Source organism: Sciurus carolinensis, chromosome 7, assembly GCF_902686445.1.
Source record: "Sciurus carolinensis chromosome 7, mSciCar1.2, whole genome shotgun sequence".
Lineage (NCBI taxonomy): Eukaryota > Metazoa > Chordata > Mammalia > Rodentia > Sciuridae > Sciurus > Sciurus carolinensis.
Window position 1 is genome coordinate 61,021,510 of NC_062219.1, and position 21,219 is coordinate 61,042,728.

The 21,219-nt window shown below is 31.9% G+C and overlaps 1 protein-coding gene across 6 annotated transcripts in view; it reads right to left on the minus strand.

Annotated features, from left to right (window-relative positions):
- Positions 1 to 21,219, minus strand: part of Grik2 (glutamate ionotropic receptor kainate type subunit 2) — a 643,508-nt gene that overhangs the window by 283,533 nt on the left and 338,756 nt on the right. For all 6 annotated transcript variants that reach the window (XM_047557542.1, XM_047557541.1, XM_047557544.1 and 3 more), the window contains exons 8-9: positions 4,199 to 4,342; positions 1,136 to 1,243 (exon numbers count right to left, since the gene is read on the minus strand). In XM_047557542.1, coding sequence (XP_047413498.1) covers positions 1,136 to 1,243; positions 4,199 to 4,342 — 252 coding nt within the window. The remainder of the gene's footprint in view (positions 1 to 1,135; positions 1,244 to 4,198; positions 4,343 to 21,219) is intronic.

The following is a 21,219-nucleotide window of genomic DNA, read 5'->3' on the forward strand; positions in this document are numbered from 1 at the left end:
ACCATTATCCTCTCCAGTCTTGGATACAAATGAATGTTCTCATCTTTGAAACGAGGTGTTCAGAAGTGACTACCCCATGAATATTTGGGTTCCAGTTTCTTATAAAACATTCCTGGTGGTAAACAGTATTGACTAAAGGTACAGTCAGAAACTCTCATGGGAGGAAGTAACACCCCTGTCATCTTGAGTCATCATTTGGTCATAAGGTGCTTATCTTTGTGACATTATCAAAAATGTGTTCTCTCGCTCTCTCTCCTGCATCATTTGAATCATCTCTTATATATGCTGTTATCTCTCAGGCTAGAAGAAATGTTCTGACTCAACTTTTTTCTTCAGTTTCTACCTATGAATAATGTTCCATGTTCAATTGCTAGATGAAATATAGTTTAATATTTTAAGGCAATATTATCTGAATCAAATAGAATATTTTCTTAATGTCATATTCAAATGCCTATTTATCTGTAAATTCCAATGAATTTATCAGAAAAATATCTAAAAGCATACATTACAAATATGAGCAAAATTAAAGTATTCTGAAAGTAAACACATTCCCAAATTCTATATACCTTGCCTGCCCTTTACCTCAATCCCGAGAAGTAAAAACAAGATGATCTAGTATAGCATTTTGAATTTATGTTTATACCTAAAATATTTTATGTACTTTAATTCAGATGTTTCGCTTGAATATGACTCAGCAAGATAAACTTATTTGTGTATTTTACTTTTTTATTTTCTTTTTGGCCTAGTTACCATACAGGAAACTCCATGCAAACACAAGTGATTGTAAGTTGCATATAAAAGACCATATTATAATATTAAAGCAAATATTTTCTAATAACTATATTAAACCTTAAGACTAATTAGTATTTTATTCATTTCAAAATATTTAAGGCTATTTAAGGTTGCATTCATTTCAGGAAAACCTGATGAGAAAATAAGTTATTTAAATTGCCTTAGGATACCTTTATCCTTGAATCTTAGTTGTCAATTATTATATTTGACATAATTAGTTCACATTTAAGAGTTACTTAATAAAGTTAAGTGTCAATAAAATCTGACTATAACAAAGATTATAACTTTTTTCATTAGGATATGTTTTATTTAATAATTAAAGCAAATAAATTGAGCGATTTACCTTTTCCAGACCTTCTTCCTTGAGACTAATCACATCCAAATCAAAATCTGTTCGTAAGCCATTGGTTTTGTTGAAAGTTATTCTGCCTGTAAGGCCTTCCCAATGAGCCTATGAGAAAAGGAAAAAAAGTAGGTTAATAAGTAAGTAAAGAAATAGGAGATAAAATGCTTTTCTAGAAACACTAGGAAAATTATTATCATTACACTACATAAATTTACATTACTATAGATATTTAAGATCTTTTTATTTTATTATGAAATTTGAAGGATTTTTTTCATTAATAACTTCCTCTAATTTCAGGATATAATTAATTTTAAGTTTAAAGTTTTCATTTTATACAATTAATTTTTCTAGTTACTAGCTTTTGTAAAAGAAATTTGATGATTATACTTTAAATAGTAAGAAAAATTTAGTCATTTTTTATGACATATGAACTATTGAATATCTCACTGGATATTACAGATATAACTGTTATGAAATACCAGTTCCTAAATTCATTTAATGTGAAAAGAAACTTATTATACAGAAAGGAAGTAAACTCTGGAAAACATGTCATACTTCTTCAGTTATGTAATTTTCCCTTATAATAATTCACTTGTTACTTTAATTTCTCCTAAGTAATTATTTTATACAAAGCTATACTTGTTTAATGAAGTAGGACTACCATAGCCTATGTAATGTGTTCACCCTTCCAAGGCAGGTAATATCTGCACTATGTGTTAATATAAAATCTTTCTCTATTCTGTTGGTTACATAAGCCAAATTAACTGATTTACATTATTTTCATTTGGAAATAGTTTTGAAAAATACTTATACAGTATGAAAAATTTAAATTATGCAAGGTAAAAATAACTATAATGTTTGAAATAATAAGCACCAATAGTTAAAAGAAATAAACCAAAAAATATTAAGGATACTATTTCACTAAATAATCCAAATAAATATCGTTATTAGAACATTTCTGAACCTCTGTGTTTCTCAGGTACTCAGGAACTACAAAATTGTCAAGTTAACAAATTATAAATAAAATAAAAATATTATACATATATATATATATGTATATGTCAACATGTCTTCACTAAAGTTAAACGTGTGTTAACTTGTTTATAAAGGAAAAATTAGCCAGGTATCGTGGTGCATGTCTGTAATCCCAGCATCTCAGGGGGCTAAAGTAGGAGGATGGCAAGTTTGAGGACAGCCTCAGTAACTTAGGCCCTAAAGCAACTTAGTGAAACCCTGTTTTAAAATTAAAAAAAAAAAAAAAGTGGCTAGGGATATAGTTCAGTGGTAAAGTGTCTCTGGGCTCCCCAGTACCAAAAATTAGAAAAAAAAATTGTTTGCCCAAGAAAAAAAATTTCAGATGGTTAGCAAAAATAAACAATGATATAAAAACATACAAATGCGTTAAGATCTAAAGGAATAGAAGCATAAAACAGTCAAACAAATCTGGAATAGAGAGACCATAAAAATGTATACCAAATGAACATGCAACTAATAAAGTTGTATCACCAATTCAATTTTGAACATCCTAGCAACCAAAGTAGAAAAGAAAATATGATGAAAACAATATGCAGAGTCCATAGTTCAGGACACACCAGCTGCTCAGGAGAAACAGTTTTTCCTGGGACTGAGACCTGAGAAAAATGTCTCCTGTTCACCCTCATAAGGAGGACACCATGTGAATTAGTGGACAAGGTTCTCAATTACACTCCACAAGAAATATAATGAGAGGAATGTCATACAACTCTTCCTTTTTTTTTTTTTTAACTTTTTTTTTTTTATTATTGTAAACAAATGGGATACATGTTGTTTCTCTGTTTGTACATGGCGTAAAGGCATACCATTTCTTTAAGGGCTACTTGACAAATGTCATGGTCTCAATACTCAAGTGCCGGGTTCAGGAAAATGAATTCTTCAACTACTCAAACCTGTGGGCTCTGAGGGAACTCAGTGAGCTCACTATGTGGGCTATGTGAGTCCTCTGATGCTCTGTTTTGAACCAGAAGTAAATATAAAGTGGGGAGCATCTAAGGAACTTCATCTTCTTCAGGGGATGTCAATTCACTTAGTTGAGAGTTTCACAAGGATTAGACAAGGAAAATTCGTAGCTATTCTTTGCCAAGGATTCAGAAACTCTTTTATTTATATATGCCTAAGTGTTTTATTAGTGAATGATCCTATTTTCATGATAACTAATTAATGATAAGATAAACTGATGATTTATTTAACCAGTTAATTAAATTTCTTATATGGTAATACTTGTGATTTTTCATATCAAAGTTTAAGGATCAGTTAAACTTTCATCTCTGAAATGTATCCTAAGACAACATATGACTTTCTTTCATGATAGGACTAGCAGAAAGAATAGAAAGAAAATATATTTGTGTGTGCACATATGTACAATCTTCAAGAATTTGTCACTTTTTTCTTACATCAGGCATGCTTGGTCTATAACTGTAATGGACCCAATCTGAAATAATATATAGTCATACGGATGGTTGTATTATACAATATGAAGTAAATTTTGCATTTTTATGAGTCCATATGTTCTGTTTTATGTTAAATGTTAATATAATTAAAATAACTAGACATTATATTTCAGAACCATAAATCTAAAGAACTGCACTTTAAGCCTCACAAACTAGATATAATTTTAGTGTAGTGCAAATGACACTCATATTAAAAATGCATTTTATATCTTGTTGCCTAAAGTATGAATACTCTTTAAAATTTCTTAAGTCTACATAAATGAAAAGTTAACACGCATAAAGATTCAGAAAGGTAAAAGTTTACAATATCAAATTTCAAACTTTCGTGTGCCACAGTCTTTCAAGGTTATACCATCATAGATATTTTTATGGATATTCCACTTATGAATAATTAAAACAATAAATTTTGTTTCATATTATTTGTTAATGAGGTTAATTTTGTTTGTTTCAAGGGAGAGGGAAAGTTTACTTTGAAAAATAAAAGTAAAAGATCACCAGATAGAAAAACTGCAATAATGTTATTTAGTTCGCCTCGAGGACAGAAGTGCGAAGGCACAGTGCTTCTCAGACTTACCTCTTTAATTAGGCTCATGAAGCGGGTCCCAAAGCGCCAGGGTTTGTGCCGATTACACTGCAAGGAGCTGACTGTCATCTGGGGAAACTGCTGGACCGCCACAGACACGACGTGCACAGCATCGTACATTAAAGCAGCATCCGTCTGGAAGCAAAGGGAAAGGAAATAAATGTTTAGTGCACCTGTGGAGCCTGAGGTAGGGAACTGGAGAGAGGATGAAGTGAGAAATATATATCTAGCTTTTCTTTATATTTGGGTAGAAAACATTTTCTCCAGCATTGCCGTTTTCTAACTTAACTTACTACATTAGCTCCATTAGAACAATCCATGCACCAGTATTTCTTTCCTGAAATGATAACCAAGTTAGATGTTATCCTGATATCCTTGTTGAAGTTGGAAATATGTGAAGACATTCTTTAATTCCCTTTCATCTCTTTCTGACTCCATTACATTTACCTTCTACTAACGCACACCTGCATGTACACACAATGAATGTAATTGCTAACATTGTCAATGGTTACATAAGTCACATCACATACAGAAGTAAATAAGTAAGCAGTTCTGTTGTTTGGGAAGAAGAAAAGCGATTTTAAAAGTGATTCTCTCAAAAAAAGCTTTCTTTAACTTAATTTTTCAAAAAGTTGTGTCTCAGAAATGATGCTACAGTTTTGAACATCAATACATTTATTAATCCCTTTTCAGGAAACTAAGTTTAATTCCTATGCTATTGTCTTTCCCCAAAATTTCCATATGAATAAAGTTCATTTGGCTTTTTAAGTGAAATGAATGTGAATTCTACTATGCTACACCTGCTCAAATTGCCAACTACTTACAAGGTTGATGGTAAAAAATAAAATGTTTATAAGTCACAACAAACCAGAGGCTCAGAGGCTCAACAACTGTCAAGACTCAACAACTGCTGTGTTAAACGGTCCCTCACATTGTTTGACAGATCCATGCCAGGTTCACTACCTACAGAAGAGGGTCACGATGAGAGGGTACCAACAAAATTTGAGCCATCTGTTTAGCATGCTTTAGAATAAAAACAGGTGTTTTTTATTTTCATTCACACAAACAGTAAGCTGCAAAATGAATTTCAAAATGAATAGTAATCCTTTAGATTATAGTGTTTGCCACGATACAAAATAAAAGGAGTACACACAGTAGTTTTCATGGAAATGGATCCTAAGGAGTTTTATCACATGAAATAAGATGACTAAAGAGAACAATGGGAATGACAGAACATAATAATAATATTTTATACTTCTTGAGTCTTTAAGGAATATAATTCAGATTCATAACATTTATTTTATAAATACCCACTGACTCAGTTCATATATCCTGCTGTATAGTGAAAATTATAGTCATGGAGCTAATAAAGGCATATACTAGTAACTTGAGGATTAGACTAATAGTTGTTGTTAGCCTGAAATAGCATTCAAATAATGTATATTATAACCACACAGGTAGTCGCAAAAAATAGTTGTCAAAATATGAAAGATACATTTTGATTTCAAAATTAAGTAAATTTTAAAATTGTATCACTGTTAACAAGTTATGGAAAAATGAATTCTTTTAGATATAATTGAAAAGTTTCACAATATCACCACAAAGGAATTTTAAAACTATCCATGTTCATTCGGACCTAATGTTCTTTCTGAAAATTTCCCTAGGAAAGTCAGAGATAGGAATCTACTGTATTTACATTAGTTGTTTTTAAAAGTCTCACTAAAAAATTTTAAAAATTGAAATCATGAAGAACTTTTTTGGATCATAATGCAATAAAACCAGAAATGAATAACCACAAACCATACAAATACATGGAAACAAAACAGGTTACTCCTAACAGATCAAGGAATAAATGAAGAGGGAAAATAAGATAAAATTTCTTGAAAAAAAGAGACAAAAGATATTAAAAATTATAGGATATAGTAAAAGCAGTGAGAAGAGGTTTATATATATTTTGAATAGCTAATCGCCATTGACAAACTCATAGATAGACTAAACAAGACTCAAATCAGAGTTAAAGAATTCATTTCTCTGACACCAAAGAAACACAAAGATCATCAGAGATTATTAGAGACAACTATATGCTAACAAATTTGATAACTTGAAAGAAGATATACATTTTAATAATATTGAATTATGAAGAAATAGAGGTTGCAAAGATCAGTAATGAATAAGAATATTGAAGCAGTAATAAAAAGTTTCCCATCAAAGAAAAGTGCAGAACCAGATGGTTTCACTGCTGAAATCTACCAAACATTTAAACAAGAAGAGAAAATTCTTCCAAAATTATTCAAGGAGCCAGCTTTACCCTCAAACTAAAACCAGATAAAGACACAACAACAAAAAGAAAGTAGCAGGTCAATATCCTTGATGAACATGGATTCAAAAGTCCTTCACAAAATTCTAGCTTATGATCATCTTAATAGATGCAGAAAGAGTGATAAAATTCAACACCTTTTGATGATAAGAGCACTGAACGATTTAGGATTAGGAACATACTTAAAAATAATAAATAATATTTATAACAAGTCAACAGCTCACATCATACTGAATTTGGAATAGCTTAAAGCTTTGTATTTAAGAGATGCAAAAAGGTATGGATGTCCACCTTCACACAGTTTTATTCAAAATAGTGCTGGAAGTTCTAGCTGGAAGAATTAAGTAAGAGAATGAAATAGAGGGAATCCAAATAAAAAAGGAAGAAGTCAAACTGTCATTGCTTGTAGATGATATAATCTTATATGTAAAAAGCACAAAGACACCATTAAAAATTAAAATTAATGAACAAAGCAAAGTTGCAGGATGTATAAAACTCAACATACAAATTGCATTACTATGTAGCATTTCTGAATTAGCTTAAACAAATCAAGAAAGCAATCTAATTTTTAATATCTACAAAAAAATAAAATAAAATAACTACCAATAAATTTAACTTAAGAGTTGAAACATCTTTGCAATATGACTATTAAACATTGTTGGAATAAATTGAAGAGGACGCAAAGAAATGGAAAGATATACTGCATTCATGGATTGGAAGAATTAATTTGCTAAAATGTATGTACAACATAAAACAATCTGAGATTTCAGGCAACCCCTATCAATATACCAATGACTTTCTTCCCAGAACTAGACAATTCTAAAATTTGTATGAAATCACAAAAAAAAAAAAAAAAAAAAAAAACTGGTTGAACAAAATAACCTGGAGCTAAAAAAACAAAGCATGAGGCATTATAGTACCTGAACTTCAAACATACTAAAAAGGTATTTTAATTCATATAGTGTGGTGTTGGCTTAAAAAATGGGCATAAAAACAAATGGAAGAGAGTAAAGTACTTAGGAGTAATCTGTGCATGTACAATCAACTGATTTTGAACAAAGTGCAAAGAACATGCAATGAAGAAAACAGTCTTTTCAATAAATGGTTCTGGAAAAATTGGATATCCCCATGCAGAATGAAACTAGATTCCCATCATCAGTAATATAAATCAACTCAAATTAGATAAAGGACTTCAATGTAACTAAAAATATGAAATTACTAGAATAAAAAAACATAGTGCAAATGCTTTGGGACATTTTAGTGGGCAAAAAATTTTGGATAAAACCCCAAAATCACAGGAAATAAAAGCAAATAGACAGAATTACATAAACCTGAAGCTTCTGCAAAACAAAGAAAACATCAATGACCTACAAAATGGTAGAAAATATTTGTAATGTATAAATTTGACAAGGGGTTAATATGCAGAATACTTAAGGAATACCAAAAACTCAGTAGTCAAAAACTAATTAAAATTTAATTAAAAAATTGACACTAGACATAAATAAACATTTCTAAAAAGACATACAAACGGCCAATAGGTACATAAAAAATGCTCAACTTCATTAATCATCAGGTAAACGCAAATCAAACCACAATGAAATATCATGATGAGAACTTGAGAGAATTACTTTAACCTTCCTAAGCTTCAGCTTCCTCCTCTCTAAAATGATAAGAATTTAAAAATATATGGTCCAGTAAGAATGCTAGTAAAAAAGACTAATGTGCTGGTGAGGATGTGGAGAAAAGGGAACCCTGTTCAAGGAGATGTAAGTTAGTGCAGCAAGCACAGAAAACAGCATGGAAATTCTTTTAAAAATTAAGAATAGAACCATCACATGATCCAGCAGTCCCACCAATAGGTATATATACAAAGGAAGCAAAGTAGGTTATTTAGAAAGTCATTAACATTAATCAGAAACAATTTCATTCATGGGGTAGATTTCTGAGCGTGTGCCATGTAATGGGCTCGGGAAACTACATAAGCTCAGGGCACTACATTTAATAAAATTTAGAAACAGAAAATGCAAATAAGTATATGTACATGCACCCACACATGTGTCTATGTATATGTGTATATCTACCAGAGTCAGACCATCTTATGATAACTGGCAGTATGATTCCTGAAAATCTTTAACTTTCTTTTAAGTGACAGCATGTAGATAGTATACCTTTGAAGATGTACCTTTGCATTCCAAAGATTATTAAATGAAAATATTATTTGTTTCAAGGGAAATTGAAGTGAAACACAATTTAAATTTCAAGTATGGTTAGGAAAGTTCTATTCATAGACCTACATTCCCAATCAGTGTCTCTGAGGAACAGTCACACTCTTCAGAAATTCTTGGTGCTTCTGACTGTGTCTAATTATTAGTAAAATCTCATCACTATAAATATAAAAAATGAGTGACCTACAGATGATTATATAAAATCTAGAAATGGAGTTAAATAGAGGCCAGAGAAAAATATTTTTTTAAATAAAATAAAATATGAAATATAGAAAACTAAGGCCACAAATACATATACATATTAGATTGCAAGAAGAAATTATAGCAGATTGTAACTCAAAGAAATCCTGACTCAGGCAGGATACAAATATTAGTTCATAAGTACAAAATTAATTTAAAATGTAACAATTTTAATCTTTATTTCATGAATATCAGAGGAAGCCTAATTCTTAACGCCTCACAATACTATGCTTCTCAAAGCCCCTCTTCTACACTCTACTTTTCTTTTATCCAGTTGCTGCTCAGAGATTTTCAAAAGGCAAAGGCTCTGGAGTGTCTTTCAAGCTTGAGCTTAAAATCCAGAGATTTTACTCTTACTCCCAAATCTAGAGATTTATCTACTTTTGATAAGTCTTCACTCTCTCACACTGACTCCATAATCCTTTGCCTTGACTTTTGTCCTGACAAACACAGGAGGAAAAAAAGGGAGGGTGAAACAGAGGAGAAATGTGAGGAGAACCAGGTTAAAGCATCTTGTCATTATTTTCTTAACATTATTATTGCTGTTAAGTTACACTGAATGCTTTATGCTGCACAACTGTGACTACATGCTTTATATCACTTTTCTCACAATGACCATATATTTTTAAATTCTTATCATTTTAGAGAGGAGGAAACTGAAGCTTAAGGAAGGTTAAAGTAATTCTCTCAAGTTTTCATCATGAAAATATTGGCAGCAAGGAGACTCAGGCAAAGCCTACTCTTAGAATCTCTCTGAGGATCATAGCCCACTGCCTCCCAGAGGTCTTAGTCCCAACAAATCTATGAAGGTGGCAAAGGAGGAGAAGCTGAGGAGGGAAGGTCTTATGTTTGGGGAGTGCTCTGATGAGAACCAAACAATTATGACTCCCACCAGGGTGTGTCTCTGAGCTGGGATTGAAAATTAAAGTTAAATTGGTTCCCAAGTCAATTTTTTAAAAATTTTCTTTACGTATCACAGCTATTCTAAAGAGTACTTCAGGGTTAAAAAGAAAAAAAAAGTTAATGAATTGCATTAAAATTGAATATGTGAACAATATGGTTACTGAAACCCATATAAGATGGACATATGATCTATAGTTATTTGCATCCTAAACTGCAAAGATAAAACCTAAGTTTGGGGATGAAGACAAGAAAATTCACCCCATTTTCTCTCTCTTTCAAGTATAATTACTCATACATATATTTGAATTATAATCACATATGTATGATAGAAAGAAAGAAAGATAGATATGTATTTACTTGAAAGCTAGAATAGTTGTTCACCCTGGGAGTATACCCCAGAAGTACAGATCAGGTAGGTAGAGACAGAGCTAAAAATAATAGAACTTAGTGTAGACCTCCATGCTGCATTGCTAGTTCAAGTGTCCATCAGTTGGAAAGTGAGCCATTCCAATATCCTACCTCAGAATAGACTGGAGTTGGAGCTTAATTTCCTTTCCAAAATAAATTACTTAGTGGACAAAGAATGTTTGTCGGCGAAAAAGTTGTTTTAAAAATCTTTAAAACTGTGCAATAGGATCCTACACGTTTCAGAACTAATGTGCTCTAAGTGGGTTGCTTGAAAAGATCATGAAATGCCTGCAAATATGTTTAAATATGAGCTAATCTTCTCACTAACTTATTGCTGAATTTATCTTATGCTTAATCTAATTATTTTCAGGAATGGAATGTGTAACAGATGCAGGTGTGTAAGGGACAAATGTTAAATTCTATGGCTAAGCAATTGCAACAGAAATTGGTTTATTCACCCAGTGACATTTCATCTATGTCAAGTAGCTTTTATTTGCATAAAGCATGAAGAAAATATAATCAATCAATTCTGACCTACATACAAACATAGAAGAGAACATCGGTACATAAAATTTCTCAAAGATGCTAAAGATTCCTCCCAGTGAAAATCAATCAAAACATATATTTCTTTCCCAGGGGATGGCATTCTTTCAGAATGTTCTGTCCCTTAGGAAACACTACTTTTCGGTACCCCAAATGAATTTTGACTAGGAGAACTTAGAACACAGCATTTTCAAAATGATTTTTCACTACTGTGCCAATCAAGGTTATATTTGTGTTAATATATCATTCTTTGTTTAAGGCTTCTTACATATCACAGGTCCTGTTCTGTTCTAAAAACTCACCCAATATTGTATGTAATAATGTACCTTTAAAACAATAACTCTTAATAGCTATTGTGATATGTATTGACATCATGATTATAGTGATAGTCTCATATAAGTATATTGCATGTCTGTACATCCAAACTTACCAAACTGTAATTTTAATATGGACAATTTAAAGAATATACTTTGTACTTCAGTACAGCTATAAAAATCAAAGAGATATTGTGCATTTTTCTTGGAAGATGATTAATAATTTTAATTTTATTCTAGATGCATCTAAAATCCTTCCCATTTAATCATTACTGATCTACATCTTCTTTCTTACACATTCCAATTTTAATAAAACTCTTTTTCTTACCTTTGTGCTTTCCATTGTAGACCACAAGCATTTTTTTTTTTATGGTAACAATGTATTGTTTGTAATACCCATGTGATATTCCATGTATTGCCTTACCAATAATAAGTGTATAAAAGCATTTTTTAAAATAAATACTTGAATTTAACAAAAGAGTTCATTTAAAGAGTGAAAAAATAGATATCAGAGAGCTCTGAATAACAATCATGCTTTGCTATCTACCTAGAATGTATTACCTCCCAGAGGTACAGTGAACCAAATCTGCCAGCAGCTCTAACCTGGGAGGAATGTGAGTGCAGCCTCTGTCCCATTTCTAAATGAATTTATAGTAACAGTTCTGTGAACACATTTATCTTTCCATTAAATAAGTGCAGGCAGGTCTCCTTTGAGATCTGAATGCTAGCTGGCAGGTGGCAGATCCATTCTGGAACTCCTACGTCTCAGATTTTGCTCACTTCTGAATTCCCATCTGAGATACAGTGTATGGCACAAAGAGGTGCATGGTCTAATAAATGGGGGAAAAGTTTATGAATTCTGACTCTTTCATTGACTTGATCTTCTAAATAAAACAAATAATATATATTTCTTTAAAAATTCGTTTTGCCTTGCTTTCCTCATTTTATAATTGGAAATATAAATCATGATCTGCTATAGCTCTTTCTTGTTGGAAACACCACTTTCAAAAACAAGATAGTTTCAGAAGAAAAACAACTACAAATGCTAATTCTTCAATTAGAAGATGCAGACATTAAGACTGATGGGCAAAGGGGTAGATACAGACCTGGAGAGCTCCCTTGCACAGTCAGCACAAGCCCAAAGGAGAGAGAGGACCATACATTTCTCTGAGCAAGAAAGAGGAGGTCACACCTGGAAGGCAAGCTGGCATTCACTCATTCAGCTGGCACACTGCTCTTAGAACTGTGCCCACACAAAACAAGAGCATGGTAGCTGCTAACTGAAGTGAGGGACTGATGAAGAAATGCCCTCAGAACCAATGGGGAGACAATTGTCAGAGACAATTCTCACAGTTACACTGCAGCTGCCATTACGCATTCACTGTTGCCAGCTCTTTGTACCACTCTGAAACACAGTGCTTTACCAGCAGCTGCGTGGACTGCACAGACTGCATGAGATAATACATTAAAGCAGTTTGCACAATTCCTGGCCCATGGTCCATAGGCAGGTGTTCGACGATGATGGTGATGATCACCAGAAGACTGGTAATCTCTTCAAGATGGATATGATCCAAAACAAAGAACTGGTTTAGAAAGTATAATGCTTCAACCCTTCTGCACCCACTGTTAGCCTAAATGACTGAACAGTCCTCATGCTGCTCAAGACAACAGATCACGTTTTAGAAAGAGAAGGAGCAGGAGGAAATTACCATAAAACACCTTGATCCCTATAAAATGTGATTTGTATATGATGCCAAAATTCAGTTGAAGTCAGAGCAAAAAAAGTTTGAATACACATGGGTTACTGACTATTTATAATTTAAGAATAAATAGTAAAATATCATAGTGTCTTTTATTTACTATTAAACAAAGAGCTGCCATTGGACAGATACTTTCATACCAGCAATGTGAAGTGGGACAAGTGTCAATCATTTTTTATTTTTTTTACACTCCAGTTTCTTCATGTATAAAAAGGAAGGGATTAAACCAGGTTGATTGTGAGATGTCCTGTAATTTATATTCACAGTCCAAAGAAATTCACATTTTTTCTGATTTTATATTACCCTTTATAATTCAATACCATTACCTAACTTCTCACAATAATTCTTAATGCTTTGTGTGCTTATCTAATGTTTTGTATCAGCATTTCAAGCAAATGAGGGAAATCAAAGGTCACTTTTTTTCTGTCATTGTCAGTGTTCATACTCTACCCAATTTCTTCCAGGACTAATAAAACCTGCTGATATTTGTATTTTAGACTGTTCTTTGGTGTGAATTCATCATTCTTAAACTTCTCACTCATTAAAACCCTCCCTGGCCTCCCCGCAATGAAAAGGAAAATTCTTTCTTCCCTATCCAAAGTAATTCCCTAATACCCAGAATTTTACCTTCTTTTGCTTCTTCTCTCATAGCGAGAAGTTGAATCTGCCTATGCTTCATGTTGTTGAACTAACCAGAGTGATTCCTGTTTTGCAGATTAGTTGGCTTAAAGGAGATTCCAGAAATTGCATGATAAAATATCTTAAAAAACAATATGGATTTTTGTCTCTACCTGCATGAAATTGGTATATGTGAGGTCTAAAATGGATAAGAACTTAAAAAAAATTAAAGAAAAGGGACGGGAGGGTAAAAATAGAATAGTTTTAGTCTCACAGTCAAATGAATGAGGAAGACAATTCAAAATGAGCCATGTGCTGAACATCCAGTGAAGGAGACAGCACTGGATGATAGTGGTTGCTGGGATTCTAATAAGAAATGACCTGAACCAGTATTAATTCCGTGAGTAGCTAACAGATCCATTTATTTGGTGCTACTGTGAATTAGTGAATTTTGGAATTTTCACCTCCCTATTGTGTGAGAGGATGTAAAATAGGGTATTAGGAAATGGTTTTGGGTATGGAAAAAAGGATTTTAGTTTTCCTTTTCAGAGTATCAAGAATCCAAGAGGGTTTTAATGTGTGTGAGAAGTTTAACAGTGATCAAGTCACTTCAAAGAAGTGTTTACAATACAAATATCTATGTCTCTCTAAACTAATGTTTTTGGCTACCAAAACCCAATTTTTTGTTTTGGTAAAAGCTACCCCCCCAAAAAAAAAATGCCTGCAAGTTAGCTTATTTGGAACAATCAGTACAATATGGCCTAAAATGTGACTAATGCTAATTATAACAATAAGAGCTGTCATTGAGCCTCTGTGTTTGCTGTATACAATTTTAGGCTTTCAGTCCTTTAAAAACTCTTGCTGAATGTCTTTGACTTTATCATTATCAACAAGATAATTTTGCAAATAGCATTATTTCCCTGTAAATGCTTAGAGCTTTGTAAGGAATGAAATCAGTACACAGGGTTTTAAAGTTACAATTTTAGGAGATAATTATTTTGCTTTTCAAGAATTATAGATATTTACCATGAATATTGTCTTTGTCATTTTTTTCTGACTTGTCATTTTCTGACTTTGTCATTTTTTTCTGACTTGTATCTTTAAAATGCACAACTTCACAAGCAGAAAATCCTATATTTTTATTGTGATGCTTTTCAAACACTTTTAAAGATTTTAATACCAATTTCAAAAATGTTTAGATGTTTTCTACTATTATATAGAGAAACTCTTCACTTTTCAGATATACATGTTTGAGGGACAGCTATAAAACAGATTAGAAAATTCCAACAGTTTTTTCAATTAGAAGTTCCATTTAACTAATATAATTATTTTACATAATTAAATTTCTTCTACTAAGATCAGTCCATGGAGATATTTCTTTCTCTTTTAAAATATTCCATGAAGCTCTTATAACTTACATGAACCATGCTATATTGATGGGATTATTAATGAACTTTCCAGCAACAATGTACTCACCTTAATAATTCAGATCCTGTTAAATCTTGTCTGCTTTTTACTACATTTGGAATTGCTATTGATCTAGAGAAGAATCAATATTGAGAGGAAGTATTCCTTACACTACCAGCTGGTCTCCAATGTATCCAATTATCTTGATATTTGCAGTTTGAATTAGTTTCTTGCATTTAAAAATGTATATTCATCAATAAATATTGTTTACATTTCCTTTTTTCAATATGATGAATTAAAATTGATTTTTATGATGTTAACAGATGGTGGTTCATTCTAATTTGAGATCCAGGAGTATTCAACCAAACATACTCTAGAAATTATGTTTGTATGAATTCAAATATTCATGTAAATGCTAACCTTAAATATCTGTAAAAATTAATAGCCTAAAATGAAATAATACCAAAGACCTATTTTAAGCATGATTGGAAGAAAAATGCAAAGATTTAGATACTTATGAAAATAATAAAAGCACATATGCAAACAGTCACACTAAAACATGTCCTTTTTGACATCTTGTTCTTATTGTATCTTAGCCTTTTATATTGTGCCTATTAGCCTATAAAAACTATAAAAGAAATTTCTCACAAAAAATGTGAAAAAGTAAATTTTTCATAGAAAGCTATAGGATGTGGGATTTAATCATTTTAACTTAGTGGTTGTGAGAAGACAAGTTATCTTTATACCATCATATTCCTCATCTTTTGAATAAAAATAATAATCATCTTCATAAGGATCCTTGTTGTAAGGATAAAGTTAGAAAATTTTATATAAATATAAACCATAAGCTTTAAAAATAGGTTATAATAAAGTTAAAATTCTTAACATAACACCATACAAGGTGTTAAAGGAGTGCCTAATTTCATAGGAAGTATAATATCTACCTACTGATATTGGAAAGTAGTCATCATTTGAAAGATTTTTCTGTTAACATCAGTATCTCCAAAAAATAAAAGGAGTAGGGACAAGCTAAGAAAACAAAAAAAAGTCAGAAAGAATGGTGGGGATAGACTTCTCACTGTTTTTTTTTTTTTTTTTTTAATTTAACTTTTAAAATTTTCTGCAATTACTAACACTCTTTTCAGATAATTAGAATAGACTTGACATTTATGGAATAGATATTAAAGGATTTTCTTAAATTGAGTCTTCATGTATCCTTCCATTTTAGTGGAAGACTAAAATAGTAGAACATGGAACTAAGAAGTTAAGGAACATGATTCTGTTAAGTCAGGCAACAGCTGAGGTGGAATCCATTGTTTTGCCTTCCCAGCATCTCTTCTGATTGCAGCAGAACCCTCTTGCCTTCCCATCCACTCCTTGTCCTCATCTCCTAGTTCCAGAAGCAGGTATATGTTTCCAGGTTTGGTTGAAGCCATTGCTTCAGGTATGACAACAAACTTGGATCACAAGTTAAGACCAGGTCTTTTGTGGGAACCATTGGGAAAGAGACTCTTCTCTTCTTTTGGGGGTCTATACTGCTGGATTGTAAACCTTGATCCCACCTCTGTCTTACAATGAAAACAGTAGAGATGAAACAGGAGGTAAGAGGAGAGGAACCTATTGATGAGGACTTTCTTTTTCCACCTGGATCCAACAGTATATGAAGACAAATTATCCTATTGTTTATATGTTGGAAGATCAATATGCTTAATTTTGCTATTAACTTTCATGGAATTATAGACAACTAAGACTGAAAAGATTGAAATAATATAGTCTTAGACATCAGTTTCCTTAAGTAAAATGAGATTTTTACTTCTCCTATATCCTCAAAGACTTATTCTAATATTTACTAAACCTTTAAGGAAATTAAGATGCTATATGTAAAGGTAGGCCATAAATAATTATACATATGAAAATACTAGGATATATAATAGTAATAGTAAATAAATTTACTAAATGTAAAATTATTATCTTCCAATTATTAAGATCCTTAATTCATTGTAGAAAAAAGTGTTTTAGAAAATTACAAGATTTACCTATTGTTTTAATCAGCTTTCTCACTGCTATGACCAAAAGACCTGACCATAACAATTGTAGATGAGGGAAGTTTATGTGGGGGCTCATGGTTTCAGAAGTCTCATTCTGTAGACAGATGGCTCCATTCCTCAGAGCTCAAGTTGAGGTAGAACATCATGGTGGAAGAGTGTGGGGAGGGAAGTAGCTCATATGATGAATCAGGCAGCAGAGACAGAGAGACACCACTAGCCAGACATAAAATATGCACCCCAAAGGCTTGCCTCAGAGACCCACCTCCTCTAGCCATACCCCACCTGCCTTCAACTATAACTCAGTTAATCCCATCAGGGGATTAATTCACTGATTGGGTTAAGACTCTCATAACCCAATCATTTCTTCTCTGAACCTTCTTGCATTATCTCACACATAAGCTTTTTGGGGACACCTCATATCCAAACCATAACACAGCATTGTAAAAGCACAAACTGGAACAAATTTGAAAATGCACAAGAGGTCCCTTTTTATTCTGAGAAGACCCATCTCTCCCTTGAAAGTGTTCCCCTTTCCCTTTTCCCATCCCCTCTAATAAATGTATGCTTGTACTGTGAAAAAAAAAAGAAAAGAAAAGGCACAGGAGCACATGATTCCTACCAAAATACATGGATCAACATTTTTTTAAAATCCATCCTACCCTTATTATGAACTATGCAGGTTTAGGGACAATCAGAATGTGAACTGAAGCAAAAACTCTCATGATACCGTGCTGTGAACATTATTAAGAAAGAAATCATAGAGGACTCTAAAACCAAATGCAAACTAACACTCTACAGTGCCCTTTTAGCCAGTAGGTTAACAGACTGACATCAAAATCAGAAATGATCAGTAAAGCTGTGTCAGATAACTCTTGACATTTATACTTTTGAATTTTATACTTGATGAAGCAAATTATAAATCACAAACCAGTAAATAAAATATTTTTATTGCAATGAATATTTTTCTTGCACTGAAACTTTATGCTATTCAGGAAATTAATTCAAAGTAAACAAAGAACAGGAGGTAAGGGTGATAACATTTTGCTTGGCAGGGAAAAAAAAAGAATGATAAACTCACTTGCTTGATTTGAGAACTGAACAGGTAGAGCCAAAGTAAGAAGAGAGGGGAGACATATAGGCAAAGACTCAAAGAAAAGTAAGAAAGAATAGTAAGTCCACAGAGAATTTAGGAACAAGAGGTTGTTAGAAATATCTTAAAAGGCATAATGAAAATTCTTACCAGAAGAAAAATAAAGAAGATTAAGAAACAATAGGCCATATAAGATAGATTATAGTATAAAAGATTATGTTAGTTGAAACAAAGAAATCTGATGACTGTATTTCAAGAAGAAATGCAAATACAATTTGTTCAGAACTTGTTTATCTTGAACCTAGTTCATGACATAGATTTGTGAATCTCATGTTTAGAGTCCTATAAAGTATGCACCAACTCAAATTGCAATGGCAGAACCTGAGCATATCCAATGAACCATGATGAAAGTATGTAACTATTGAGTAATGTTTCCAGAGTTCATGGAGTAAGACCATGTTTCTTCTTCTCTTTTGCATCCCTAATCCTGAAACCCTGCATTCCTTTCTACTGCAGTATTTTAAATCCTTTGATGTCTTTTCTTTATTCACCTCTTAAACATAGTCTACCAAATAAATGTTCACACTCTTTTTAATTTTGAAAGTAAATATACTGCAAATGTAGCTGTTATGCTATGTTAAATGCTGAGAAAAATTCAACATATTTCACATTTAAGCATTTGCACCTAATTTTATTCTCATAGAACTGATGTAAACACATTATAACAAACATGCAAAAACAAAGAAATAAAGTTTACCTAATTATCTGAATCACAGTTACTACCTATAATCAAAAATTAAAAGAGAGAAGTTTACTATAAATAAAAAATGCTAGAGTAATAACCATTTCAGCTATAATGCTAGCCTACTTTTAGTTCTGCTTTAACTATGTTCCCTGGAATATAATCTATTTTTTAATTAGAAAAAAAGTAAATATTTTACAGAGAAGTATTTTGATCAAGCTATTAATCTCTATAACACCTAGCATCTGGCACTGTGGCAGGCACTTTACAGATAGTTGATTTTCTTTGACAATCCAATGATATAAAGACACTCATCCTGCAAGAGTCAAGGTTCAAAACACCAAGTAAAGAACATGCCAGTAGATTTGAATCTAGGCCTACTGAATTCCAAAGATTTTTTTTTCCTGCTAACCCATGATAGTTTAAATAATAAATATTGCTACAGTATATAGCTTTGTGTCTAAACTATATAAAATAAGCATCTATTTTAGAGACTATTTCTACATGCTAAAATAGTGCAATGTGCCTTATAAAACAAAGTTATTAAATCTAGCTTTCATTCTATGCTGTCTTTATGACATGAGTTCACTTTCCTGGTACAGAGGTGAGACAAAATCAGTAATATTTCTAGGTGAGAGAAACCACAATCCTCACCAGACAAGGATGAATAATCATGTGCTAGTTAGTACTCTTGGTTGAGGGCTAGAAAATAATTGGTACTGTTAGACCAGAGAACAATATGGAAATAGGCGCCCGCACCAAATGGAACATTCTAATACTGCTTGGGGAACTTCATAGAAACAAAGGGACAAGTGCACATAGCTTTGTACACAATATGAGCATTACAATGCAGCTTGTGGTTTTTAAAAATGCATTCTAAATGTTCCCAAGTAAGATTAAACAATTTATATAATTTATATAACTGAACATTATAATGATAATGAAATTATTATCTGGAACTCTACTGACATAAAAATATGGTTATTAAAATTCACATATTCTTGTTATAAAATAATATATTCCTATTATATTATAGTAGAACAGAATGATATCCAATAAATATATCCATCACACCCATCATTCATTGATCCTAACTTCCTCAAAGGTAATTATTCTCAACAGTATGAATCTATATAGATACATACACATATTGCATTTATTTTTAATGCTTTAAGCATAAGTGGGATATCTATAATTTAATCACTTTAAATATATCCTTCCATGTTAGTTACCTCATTATTTTCAACAATGGAATTGATTTTCAATTATAAATACTCTTAAAATGCATATTATTTGTGTAATAAAATGTAGCCTATGACCATATTAATTTAAATATATGTATATTCATGTAGCTTTATAAATACATGAGGGGAGAGAGAGTGATATAGTTTATAATAAATCCAAGAGTTGACAATGGTAATGGGATTGTAGAAACTTTTAACTTTCTTTCTTATATTCCTAAATTGTGTGAGAATGATACTCTTTTAGAAAAACTACTGAGGTGATTACTGGTAGACAGGAAATTTTAAAAAAAAACACGACTTTACACATGCTCGATATTTCAGAACTAAAATAGCATTGTTCCTATACATGGCAGAATTAGTGAACTGTAAACAAATAAAATCTCTAACTAAAAGTAACAGTTGTTTCTTCTGTATTCTGTCTGATTGCAGCCACTGTTTTCCTGAATCATTTCCAATTTCCTGGAAGTTAAACTACAAAATTTTATTCCTCTCATATATAAACAATCAGAAGTAAGAGTTAAGCACCAGATTGCCAGATTAGGTAAAAAGAGCCAACATATGCCACATTACTCTAAAGCCAACCCATGTGTACAGCTACAACCAACCAGCATGACATTTACCGTGTGAGGAGACTTAATAATTTTCTAAATACGGACATCAAATGGAATGAGAGATTAATCAAGTAGTATCTTAAAGTTTTCCACAAGCATCATCCTGTTAATTAACAAGGTGTCTGTTCCCTGCAAATGAAGCCTCAAGCTATTAAATAAAATTACAGCATCACTCACTAAGAACAGGTATCATTTGGAAAAGCACTGATAAGCTCTCTTTCCGTCTTGAACAAAGTTGTTAGCATGAAGCTCATCTCTAGAGGACAAGACTCCCAGAAGACATTCATAAAAATATGCTGAAGTTACCTAAAATATAATTTAACAATTACATATCATGTCCAGATGTTTTTCAACAAATGTAATTGTGTTCTGTATTTATTTATACTCAATTTAATTATAAAAAAAAAAATTTAGGTCAAACATAGCATGTATTCTCCCAAATGGATTCAATAAAACTTAATGTGTTCATTTATATCAAACATGACTTTGAGGTTTAAAATATTTAGGAACTGTTGAGAATATCTTTCTCATATGTCAATGTT